Here is a 13,449-nt window from a genome sequence, read left to right on the forward strand (position 1 = left end):
CAGCGGATGTCAAATGGCTGACGATGATGGTGATGATAAAAACTGAAGAAAGTTACTCAACATAAGTTCTTCAGAGGATTCCGTATTTTAAGACGCAATCAACACTAAATTCATTGTAAGATGAACTGAAGATGAGGAAAACGTGTTTGACGAAATGGGATACGAAAAGGCGGCAATCGTATTTTGTGGAAAGAGGGCTACCTATAGCAGTGAACGGTTTCAACAATTATGTAAAAATATTGTTCTTTTCCTTATCGCTTAGATACTGTAGGTAGAATTAATGAATAATATACTGACTCTCTGGTAGAATATATTCTGAGGAATCAAGGGATCATCAATTGAGTATTGGAGGGCAGTGTGGAGGGTAAAAATCGTAGAGTGAGACAAAGAGATGAATACACTAAACAGATTCATAAGGATGTAGGTTACAGTAGGTACTGGGAGATGAAGAAGCTTGCACAGGATACAGTAGCATGGAGAGCTGCATCAAACCAGTCTCTGGACTGAAGACCACAACAACATACTGACTGTCTTGGCACTACATGTGGCATGTTCAGTTTAGTTCAAGTATATGTGGTTCTGTCATTTATATTTTGTTCTTCACGCTGTGAGTTAGTGTAATCGTATAAGCAACTGCAATTTCTTTTGTACTGCACCCTTTTCCCGGGAAGGGAGCTTAGAATTTCCATCATTATATTCCCTTTAGGTTCTCCGTCTTCACACTATACGCAAATTTGTTAATTAACTTGTTAGTGGCCCGTTTCCTATCCCATCCTTAATCTATCTGAGTTTATACTCCGTTTGTTGTGGTATTCTAGTTATCAGGAGCCAAAACTTGTAATTTATATCGTTATTTCTGGGTACCATTGCACCAATACAGTTTAGTATCAATAATAGCTCTGACAACTTTTCTTGGGATATCAGCTCCCGTGTAGCAAGCAGCTTTACATGTGTTAAACTGGTATTAATTACTGAAATATCCAACGAGTTGCAGAAGTTCACTTTTAACATATTCTTGATTAAAGCTGTATTCCTTGGGTATCGGCAGAAGTGTAATGTCGTAAACATTGATGTAGGCGAAGACAATTTGTTGAACTATTGCCAACTAATTACTGACATTATGAGGGCACTTATTACCTCAGAGACGTGATGAAGAAATGTAGTAGGTTTACTTAGGCTCATACTTCACTCAAGGTCCCGGGCACACACATGAGAAACATTTCTATCGTAGCTGCAAAGTAGGTAACTCATTTATTACTCGGTACACAATCAATTGAATGAGTAAAAAAGATGAATTCTTTCAGCTCGTTTTTTAAAGTCAATTACATTATCAATCTTTGGTATTAAATACTGATGCACTGTACAAAATATAACGACATCTAATATCTTCAGTATTAAGAGACACCAATTTACAGACAAATTTTGATTTTTGATCTTATAGGATGGATGTGTTGTTGCTACCTTCATGCACACGATCAAGGTCAGTTTTTCCTGCACGGATTATAATGCCATACAGAGCTCGTACATCGCTCCCAAATGGGACAGCATCAGGAAATTACTATACAACACCTGGTCTCAAGTGTTCTCTTGTTCTGCTGTAAAATTATAGAGCACAAGCTGGACAGCATTGCGTCCTCGAGTATTCTGTTACGCTACAAACCTTGTGAACTCCAGAGTACCTGGAAGACCTGGAATGAATTTCAGCAGTAGACAGATCTCGAACTGATACATCATGACACTGTGGCGGGGTGTGGGTGTGGAGCGAGGAATAATGATGCAGAACGGAGTTTTTCTCGTTATAATCGCGTGTATTGTAACGAAATGTCGAGGTCTGTTCCACAGCAGAGTTATACATTGCCGGAAGAACACATGGGAAATAGCACACACCAGATTCTAAAATGGTGGAACCCTTTTCGTTTCCAGCCACTCACTGCGTAATTTTAGGGCAGTTAGAAAGATGTACACTGTTGTTTGGTGTTTATTCCACTACTGTACTTGGTTTTCATATTTGTAGGTCCTGGCAACTAAAAACTTGACGTCAACTATATGTACTAGTTGGCTCCCAAATAGGACAGCACAGGCATATTACTATTCGCCTCCATTGTCCCAGAGAGGCAGCACGAACCAAGTCTGCAGGGCACTGCAGGAACACTTCCTCGCCACGTAGTGATGAAGTTGGGAGATAGCGCACCAGCCGCTGTAGGCAGTGATCCAGAGTCGCCAAGACACTCAGTTCCAGCCGGTGCGTGTGGACAGCCAGGCGATGGCCGGGGTGACGGCGCCGCCGCCGCCGCCGTTGAGGTGGCTGGGGCGGGTGGACGCCGCGCCGTCCGGCAGGTCGCAACCGGCGATCACCGACACCCTGGACGCCATCCTGCCTCCGGGCGGTGCGGGGTCGGCGGCACAGTTACGGGAGGGCACACGGGACAGCACAGCAGGAGGCACAGCGCAACGAGCACGTAGGCAAGTGGAAGAAGGCAGGAAAGAGAGAGAGAGAGAGAGAGAGAGACCTGAAGAACACTCAGATCACACAGTACATTCACAACACGAACAGATAATTATTTTAAATAACAGTTATGAAGGAAGACGCTAGAAGTAATGCTCACAGATTTGGCGTATGCACTAATAATGACAAAAATTAAATACGCAAGATGCCTCATTTATTGTGACCACCCCAAATACCTTTCTGTGCACATAAAAACAGAAAAAAAAGAAATAAGAAAAACATGGATATAGGAAATTATATGTTTCCGCTGACAAGGGAGCATAAAGATCAGTTGAGGCACGAATTGGAGTTAGTATTAGGGAGGGAGACGTACTAGGGTAATGCGTGCAGCTGTGTTAGCCACAGGAAAGGGGTGGTGCAGTAGTTAGTGCGTCTGCCTAGCAAGCGAGAGACCTCATTCAAAACCTGGCCTTGGTACAAATTTTAATTCATTGTTTTGGCCAGTATTCATTGCGAAGAAAAACAGTGTATCGTGCAAAAGTTGTTTACCTACAAGACAGTCATCGACAAACGTGACTGCCCCCCTTGTAATTTTTCCGCTACCGAGACTATAGATACTGCGATAGTGACTACTTCAGTTTGAGAGGAATGGACACGTCTAAAAAGAGCAAACACAGCAGACACACGGACAGACATGGGTTTAAGGATGGTAACTAGGAACAAATCTTGGATAAAAAAAAGAAATACATCGATTAATAAACGAAAGAATGAAGTACAAAATTTGTTCAGGGATATTAATGAACACTGCAATATAAGTAACACAGGAATGAAATAAACTGGAAGTGCAGGGCAGCTAAGAGGAAATGCACGAAAAAAGTGAAGAAATCGAAAAATAAATCATCGTAGGAAAGACTGATACATCATATAAAAAAATAAAAACATACTTCCGTGAAACTGAAAGTAAAGAGTGTAAACGTTAAGCGTGCATTGAGGATACCATTGTCATATGTAGAATGTATAGGTGGAAAAAACACACATTTAAGAACTCTACCCGAACGACGCCTTGCCTGGTGAAGAAAATGAGGAAAAACTGGGAGTCGACACGGGACACGTGGGAGATCCTTTATTAAATGGAAGCAGTACTGAAGGAGACTCAAGATGTGGTCATAGGATTTCTTCAGTAGAGAAAACGTTCTATAATGTAAAATGGTGCAAGATATTCGGAATTCTGAGACAGATATAGGAAAGAAGAATCATAAGCTGTATGTCCAAGAGACAAGATGGAACAAGAAGAATGGAAGACCAAGAACGATGCTGCTTACATTAAAAGAATAGTATCGATGGTAATTGAGAAATTTATTGTAAATCAAATAATAAGAGACGGAACTAATCTCTCACATCACAGTTGCCTAACTGAAACGAACTTGAGGTCGCCAAGACTGGCGATGTTTTATTGAAGTTGAAAAGTTAGTACGTACTTCAATGATAGATGCTACTAATAGCTTACAAATCGAAATTGTCTCCAAATCGGCCAGAAAATCCAAAGAGATTATTGTCGTCTGGGAGTAAAACAGCGGCAACAAACAATCAATAACAATGACAGTGCTACTAAAGCCTGGTTGCTAAATGTGGTCTGCTCATTTACCAAAGGCGAGGAAATAAATATTCAAAAAACTAAAATTAAGAACAGCTGTCAGCATGAGTAACTTGAGGGTAGATATCCTAGGTGCAGCGAAGCAGATTAAATCACTTAATATAGGCAAGTCTTCCAGTACGTACTGTATATCAATTACGTTCTTTTCAGAGTATACTGATATATTAGGTCTACAACTTTGCTTCCGCCGTTTTGCAATAGACGACAGTAGCGGCAAATTGGGTTTAGATAGTTGGTCATAGGTGTAACACAATAAGCTTAGACATCTGTAAACATAATGCCATAAAAATATTAGTCGATTTGTGATTGCATCATAAGGTTATTCTCGATTAAGTACGCCAGCTTACGTACCCATTTCTCGCCATTTGCGGGAAGTTTTACTTATCTGCTTTAACATGAAGAAATCTGCGGCTGTGGTTCTAAAAATGCTGGGTGAGACCAATGGTGAGGGAACTATTAGTCGAAAATCGTGCAGAGAATGTTTTCAACGCCTTAAGAACGGTGATTTTGAAGTCGAAGACCGGCGTGGCGGCGGAAGACAGAATGTTTTCGTGGCTACTAAAACAGACGAAGACAGTCACAGGACATCATTATTGAAAGCAATTGATGCGTTCGAGCCCAGCACTGAAACACAAACGGCCACAATACAGCGATAGACACGTAAAGGTAATTTTGCAGCAGTTCAGTGCTCGACCCCATAACGCAAAACCCGTCAAAATATACGTGGAAACGTTAAAATGAGAAGTCCTATCCCTCCCGCCGTATTCTCCATACGTTGCTCTCGCTGAATACCACCTTTTTCGATCAGTGACATACAGTCTGGCTCACCAGCACTTCCGATCATATGAACATGTGAAAAATTGAATCGATTCATGGATCCCCACAAAAGACGCCTAGTTTTTCCGCCAGGAGATTCGTATGCTATCCGAAAAATGGGAGAATGTAGTGGCCAGCGATGGGCAATATTATGAATCATAGTACTTGTTGTAACTTTTTCACAACAAAGCCCCGAAATTTGAGAAAAAACGGCTGAAGCAAAGTTGTAGACCTTGTAATAGCGCCTTACTTAGCAATCATATAGCCTACAACCACAAGCCCGACGAAAGATCCATACCTAAATACTGGGAAGTTTCGTAGGTTTCATCAGTACTTAAGAAATAAAATAAAAGTAATCCACTTAACTACAGACTCGTATCACTAACGTCGATTTACAGTAAGATTCTGGAACGTATACTGTGTTCGATCACTACGAATTATCTCGAAGAAAACGAATTATTAATGCACAGTCAACACCAAATTAGAAAGTATCGTTGTTGCGAAAGACAACTAGCTAATTATTCACACGAAGTAATCAGTGCTGTCGACAGGGGCTCTCAGTCCGATTCCATGTTTCTAGATTTCCAGGAAGCTTTTGACGCCATTAATCCACACTTGTAATCAAACTGCATGATTAGGGAGTATCGTCACAGTTATGTGACTAGATTTGTGATTTCCTGTCAGAAAGGTCATACTTCGTAGAAATCAACTGAATCCCATCAAGTAAGAGAGAAATCATATCTAGTATTGCCAAAGGAAGGGTTATAGGTCCTCCACTTTTCCTGTTCTGTACAAACGATTTAGGAGACAATGTGAGCAGCACTCTTAGATTGGCTAGAAATGAAGCTGTCACTTATCGTCTGTCAAAGTCATCAGAAGATGAAAAGTAATTACAAAATTATTTAGGTAAGATATCTTTATGGTGCGAGAAGTGACAGTTGACTCTAAATAATGAGAAGTGTGAAGTCGTGCACATGAGAATTAAAAGTTATCCGTTAAATTTCTGTTAGACAATAATCCACACAAGTGTAAAGGCCGTCAATACAACTAAATGCCTATGAATTACAGTTAATAATACTCTAGATTCGAATTATCCCATAGAAAATGTTGTGGGAAGACAAAACAAAGACTGCGTTTTATTGACATAAGACTCAGAAGATGCAACAGGTCTACTGAAGAGACTGCCTGCACTATGCTTGTCCGTCCCCTGGGATCTTTTCACGAAATTCTAGTCACCAACTTTTTTTCTCTCAGAGCAAAAACATTTTGTTGATATCAACCTACATTGGTCAACAAAAGTTTGGAATACTATTGTAAAATATCTGCAACACTAGAGGTCTCACTGATTTAGGCACTTGATTCATTACCCAGTTAGAGCCCATACAATGGATGGTGTTTACTATGGGCATGCTTTATTTTCGTTTTCCAGTCATGTGGAAACACCGCTGCCGCAGAGGCACACCTCGAGCACTCCAGTACCAACAACAGCTTCATTCAGTTTGTTTCCAGCACTGCAGTAATATGCCACGTAGAGGCATACAACACTTTGAAAGAGTCAGGATAGTGGCTATACTTTCAGCAAGTCATACGAAGCCAGATGTTTCCGACAATTTACATGTCACTCAAAGTGATGCGTCTAAGACTCTAAGGTGTAGAGAAAGTACAGAGAGATGGGAAAGGTGAACTATAGACCTCGCAGTGGTCGTCCTTGTATGACCGGCCCAACGCAGGATCGTTTCGTACAACTGTTGACTCGCAGGCGACTAACATCATCCTCCAGAAATATTGGAATTCTCCCGGGCAACAGGGATTCATACATCAGACCAGGAAATTGCATCAGGGTTGTTTTTATTCCAGAAGACCAAAGAGGAGTTTTGCATTGAACCAAAGGAACCGATGCATTCGAAGGACTTGGGCTGTCGCACATCAGCATTGGATCATTGCTGAGTGTATTAATGTCACGTTTGTTGACGAGACCAGGATTGATATGCCACCTGACTCAAGACGTGACAGGGTTTGGAGAAGCGCTAGACGATACCAGGAAAGCCGGTACGTTCGGGAAGTTCATCCGTTTGCAGGTGGAAGAGTAATGTTGTGGGCGGAAATAATGATGGGAAGGCGGAACCCTCTAATTCCCGTCTTCGACAATCTGACTGGTGTCTCATACTTCCAAGAGGTTCTACAAACTACGGACGTGAAGCAGGTGGCAACATCAATCTAGTCGATGACAATGGAAGACGGCACCGTACTCTAGCAATGTTTCGGTATCTTCAACGATGCAACATCATCGGAAAGCATTGGTCAGCACAGTTCCCACACATTAATGCAATTGAGCATGCGTGCTACCTCTTGAAGGCGGCCATTGTACAGGGTCTGAATACACCTGACAATCTTCAGGACCTCACTGAAGTTGTTACTGAAGAGTGGGGCCTCATACCCCAAGATAAACTTGATGGTCTCATCTTGAGACAGCCTCACAGAGTAGAACAACTCTTTCGTGTGCGGGGACGTACTCACTACTAAAGACTGATAATTATCATCATGAGCTAAAGATTTTCACTGTTTTGTTTTCAAGATATATACTTAGGAGAGAGCTAGCTGTGTTTTGTAATGATTTTTTTTACTAACCAAAATCGTTCTTGCTTTCAGAAGCAATTATGTTTATTTTATTAATAAGGTGTTAATGAACGTACAATAAGAAGCTACAGTAGTAAACCTTATGGTATTTCAAACTTGTGTTGAGGTGTGAAGAACTGATCATCATAATAAATTCAGAGAGGCTAGAGCTCGCGCGGAAAGATTGTTTGTTTTTCCCGCGCGCTATTCGAGACTGGAACGTTAGAGAAATAGTCAGAAAGTGGTTCGATGAACCCTGTGCCAGGCAGTTTTGTGTGAATTGCAGAGTAGATAAGCAGATGTAAATTTGGTCGGCATACATAGTATGTAGTCCTTCACCCCTACATTTATATCCGTACATCGGGTACGCATTGAGGGGGAAAAAAAGTTCAAGAGCGAGATTAAAATTCAGGGTCAAACAATATCAATGATAATATTTGCTGATGACATCTTCAGGAAAGAGAAGAAGAATTAAGATAAGAAGAAACGTTGAACAGAATGAACAGTGTAGTGAGTACAGATTATGAACTGAGGGTAAATTGAAGAAAGACGGAACTATTCAGGCGTAGCGGAAACGACATTAGCGATAAACCTTAACATCAAAATCTGGGACCACGAAATAGACGGAATTAGGAAATGCTCTTACCTTGGAATGGAAATGGGACGTAAGAGACAAAGCAAGGATATGAAAAGCAGGCTAGGACAGACAAAGAGGACATTCCTAGCCAAGAGAAGTCTGCTAGTATAAAATGATATCTTTGAGAATGTTCGTTTGGAGCATAGCATTATATGATAAAGAACCATGGACTTCGGTGAAACTGGAAACGATAGTAGAAGCATTTGAGATGTACTACGGAAAGTTGTTGACTGTTAGGTGACTGACACATCCAACAATTAATTGAGGACTTCGGGTGCAAGAGAGGAAATCGTGGCAGGCCGCATCGAACCAGCCAGGAAGGAAAAGAAAAATACAACGTACACGAACGAATAGAGTTTAAAAATTCTGCTCGTGTATGGCAAATGTATGTTAGCAGAACAGTATCTGCAATAATATTTCCTCCTTTGAAGTACGAGTACCTGTAGTACGGTCAACAGTGGTGTAGTCTTTTAAACGAAGTATGGCATTTCTATCTTCTCTTCGATAGTGCGTCTTGTTCTCATCAAACTTTCTACTGTTGACTGCTCTCACTTTATATCATGTGTTACATTTTCATCTTCTTCACTCGTTTCTGTATGCTATGGATGCAAAAATTGTTTTATATCGGACTATGTCCTATGTAATTTCGTACCCAAGGTACGACTTAAACTAATGTATGCTCTGTGTTGTCAAATCAAACTGTAATACAACATTTACGGTGCAGAGGTTGCTGTGTGTGTGTGTGTGTGTGTGTGTGTGGGATGGGTGTATGGACACGATCCGAAACCCAATAAATTAAAAAAGAACTGATGACTCAATTTACGTTGTGCATTTTTTGTGTTTGCATTTTTTTACTGTCAGTTCCAGCAAGTGAACGAGCAAGTTTCCGAGGACTGCTACACTGTGTGCTAGTGCAAGGAAGTCAAAGTAAATTTTGTGTTACGTTTTTAATAATGTGTAATGTCATCTTTACGAGAATGAGTTGCAAGGGTGTTGCACGGTATGTTGTCCTGACAAATAATTATTAGTAAAAAATTTGATACTTTGCGCTGTTTACTATTCAGTTAGCATTGATGTTAGCCATCAGATCCTTGCGCGCGCATGTTCAAGCACTCACATGCGATAAAGTGCTGTAAGAACAGACTCCATGGAACCATGAGTAACTACATATTCTCATTCTCAATAACAATTACAGTTTACCCGTTTTTGAAGTGATGAGAAAAATCTATATCTGTTCGGTTTGAAAAAATAAACGCAATAAAAGTGTGGCGATTACGTCTCTGTCGGGCTGCTTGATTCGCACAAATATCTATCTGATTGGCTGAATTCAGTGTTAATCAAATCGGAAACGGCGCATCGAATCTTTTTCTTAACAGTTATATCTCAGTTCAATCTACTTACAAGGTTTTCAGACTGTTCCTGACCATGCTTTGTAGGCTGTAGACGATAAGTCTTTACAACGTGCCATAGTGGTTTAGGGAAAGTCGAAACGAACAATTTGATATAAGACACTTGTGATCCATCAAGCCGCGATATAAACTTCAAACTGGCCTACAGAAACCACCTAAGCTACAGCGCATGCGCGCCATGCGAGATTTCCAATATCTTCTCACACTCTTACGCTGCCGATTTAGTTGGCTATTTCGTTAACATCATTGGTATAAGCTTCTCTGCGAAGATAATGAAAGAGACTTTCGTAAATGTTGGACAAACACTAAAGAGGTGTGTAATTCGATCCTAACTTGTCACAGGCATACTAGTTTCATATTAAGAATGCCAGACGAAGAAAACGATGTAACTGCTAATTTTATACTGTGGCAATTGACAATATTTTCTGATAAAATTTACACAAAAGTTAATTTAAGTTTTGTGAGGGCAAGAACATAGGGATTCAAATATTCATGGGCATTTTGGGTGAGAAAAAGTGAATGAACTAGCATAGCCCGCATGCGCGTCAGCTTGAGTGGCATTTGTACTGCAGTTTGAGGCTGTTTCCCGGCTTCATTGATCTCAGGTGTCCCATATCAGTTTCTTCGGCTCGATTACAACTACACTATCATCGTACGTTGTGAACAGCTATCGTTGGGAGCCTGTAAAGAGAAGTCGTAAAGCTAGAAAATTTTGGCAACATGCACGACGACCTGCAGTGAATCGACGCTCACTGAGAGACTGGTAACTTATACTCAGCGTGAACGAATGTACTCTACTGCACTCAAACAAATGGAATTACTCGTATTATCTGATTACACGTTTCAAGAACAATCACTAGAAGCTGTCACACTCACTAGATATATGGGAGTATGCATACAGAACGAGCAAATAAAACCATCGTAAGAAAGAAGATTCAAAACCATGGGTCACTGTGAGAATTCTCAGGATGTGTATCATACCTTCGTAGGGTATAGTTGTTGGTTATTGCCACTCAGTGACTCTTACCAGATGGATTTGAGAGTTGGGAGGATCCAAAGAAGAGCAGCACGATTCGCAACAGGGTGCTGCGGTAAGTGCGAAAGTGTCGCGGAGATACTCTCATCCAACTACTTTGGCAGACGCTGCAAGAGATGCGTCCGAAATCAAACTGTAGTTTACTGTTATAATACTGAGAGCTTACATTCGTAGAAGAATCAACCAATATTTTATTTGCTGCTATGTGTATCTCGCGTAAAGGACATGAGGTTCAAATTGAGGGAATCCAGGTCACACAGACGTCTACCAAACATCGTTCTTCCTGAGTACCGTTGTCAACTGGAATTTGGAAGGTACGGAATTGAGACTGGTACACAAAGTACCCCCCCCCCCCCCCCCCCGCCTCATACTACAAGGTGAGTTGGAGGTAGATTTGTGACAGGAAATTATTTCCTGCTCCGATGGGGATGAACCCTGGAGCCGTGGGCTATAGTCGGGTCCTTACTCGCTAAGCCATCAAACTGAACCTCTAACTCAACGGGAAATTGTTTATCTGTATTGTTTCGGACGATAAATTAAACCGTGTACAAACCTGGAATTTGAGCCAAGAACTTTACATATAGCTTTACTAAATGAATCATCCGATATCCCCTTCACAATTTCAGTCTCTAGAAGAAGTTGATGGATAAAACACGAAACGAAGAAGTATTAAAAGGAACAGGGGGAATAAATCAGTTCAAAACACCTCAAATAGAAAAGTAAGAACGAGCTTACGGGCAAACTGAAATGTGAAGCTGGTAGAGCGGTTCCCACATAGGTCGCACCGTTTCCTTCTGTGAAGTAGATCGAAATTGATGTTCAGAAGCCAGAGACATTGTATGTTGGAAGTTCCTTGAAACCATTCTTATTTAGGAGAGACTCCAAATATTTTTGTAAACAAAAAGTAGCGCTTTTGTTAAACGCAATTTATCGGTCCCCATAAAACTGTTCCTGGATGTCTTTCAAAACAGTTTAAAAAGCAAACAGTTCATTTAATGTATCACTAAATGAAATTATAAACCGTCTCCATAGTTTTTGAAACGTCACACACATTTAAATACTTTTACTTCCCCATCTCTACAGTATGAAAGTGTTTCATATGTATGGTTAAGTGATCTGACGGAGCCTTGACTGTGCAACGCTAAGGCAGAAGACAAATAGGGAAGAAAGACAAGATATTTCTAGTCTGCATATTTATGTTTTCGATACTTATTAAAAGCAGAGAACATTACCACGTTCAGTTTTGCTAGTAGTTACCTCAGTACTAGACGCAGGCTATAATTCTGTACCAGATGTGACTCCTTTCAGAGAAGAGCATTGTACATTTAGTGAGTTAACAGCACCCTAAATAGTTTCTACAGCATTATTATACAATGTCATTACAGAAAGAAAAAAGTCAGACAAGAAAACAAACATTTAAAAAGAAATTGAAGATAGAAACGAATTCGGATGAAGCTAATTCCAGGATTACTGAATGTTAGTTACATAGTGTACATTAAGTGTAGCACCGTACTCAACAATACGATAGAGAGTTCCACAACCAGTAAATGAGACATATCAACAAATATAGTTTTATCATCACTGCGATTAGTGGGACGGAAGAATTTATAGTATGCCTATAACAGAAAGGAAGAAGATAAAGAAATTGTCACTGTGGAGCCCATATATGACATATGACAAAAGGTTTAGAACTGCAGGACACTTCAGGCTGAGTTCAAGTCAAAGGAATTTTTGGTTTACAATATTTTAGCTCCTGAATGGTATAATAATTATTACCAACGCTATATGTACAAAATGCATTATTCAGTCATTGCCACAAGACAGTTAGAAGCGAGAATACCACCTATGGCGGGTACAATAAAAACGTATAGGTCGTCCTTTATCATGGGCGTATTTTCATCACGTCATCAGTAAGAACTGAAGAGTTCTGAACAGTTATCTGCTATGTGGTACTAACTATTAACATCACAGTTTAAAATACTATACATTTAATAGCTACCTAACTAGCACTTCAGGATAAGTGGATTTTCCGGAAAATGTCTCTTACCTGAAAGTGAATGACACAAATTTATGGCAAGCAAAGGCAACAATAAAGCACAGTACGTAAGTATTTCGTGACACAGGCAGAGATGGACATTCAGTGGCCTCAAGAAGGTATGACTTAGAGCCATAAGTATAGCACACATGATTTAGTGTAAGAGTATTAACGGGGTATATATGGACGGTCTCGCCTCCACCATATTCTTACGGGTCGGAGCCGTCTGTCAACCTGCAAAACGATAAAGGACTTCACAGAGGAGAAACTCTATAAAATATTTCAATTGAATGATGATAAAAAAGTACCAGTTATCATTGAATGTTGGCATTTCATTTTAAGATCATATATCATATTACTATATCTTAATTTCTCTAAATATATTTCAGGATAATTTTTATTGTTAGTCGTTCTGCCTCTTCTGAAATATTCATCTATACGCATCCATCTCTCGCTGAATTAAGCATGTGTAGACTATATGGAACTGAGGTTCGTAGTCAAAACGCGTATAGGAGGTTGAAACACAAAGGTATTAGTCGTCCTGTATAGGGCATGGGTAAAAAAGAATTCTACTTCAACAAAAGATATATCTTCAGGCCAGGATGCTGAGAAAGAAAATACCTCACATAGAGTATCTCTCGAAAATGCATTGAAAAAATAGAATATTTCGAATGAATACTACCTCTTATTGCATTACACCACTCCTTTTAAGTATTAGAACTATGTGTCACGTTTTTCAAATGTATTATATGTAACTTCGTTACTGACCATAGTTACACTTTTTATATGATCTTATATGT

The 13,449-nt window shown here is 40.1% G+C and overlaps 1 protein-coding gene across 1 annotated transcript in view; it reads right to left on the bottom strand.

The window, feature by feature from the left end:
- Nucleotides 1–1,228: 1,228 nt before the first annotated feature.
- LOC124607197 (diuretic hormone receptor-like) overlaps nucleotides 1,229–13,449 on the bottom strand; it is a 575,756-nt gene continuing 563,535 nt past the window's right edge. The window contains exon 12 of the mRNA XM_047139420.1: nucleotides 1,229–2,374. Coding sequence (XP_046995376.1) covers nucleotides 2,230–2,374 — 145 coding nt within the window. The 3' untranslated portion in view covers nucleotides 1,229–2,229. The remainder of the gene's footprint in view (nucleotides 2,375–13,449) is intronic.

Source organism: Schistocerca americana, chromosome 3 (assembly GCF_021461395.2).
Source record: "Schistocerca americana isolate TAMUIC-IGC-003095 chromosome 3, iqSchAmer2.1, whole genome shotgun sequence".
Taxonomy (NCBI): domain Eukaryota; kingdom Metazoa; phylum Arthropoda; class Insecta; order Orthoptera; family Acrididae; genus Schistocerca; species Schistocerca americana.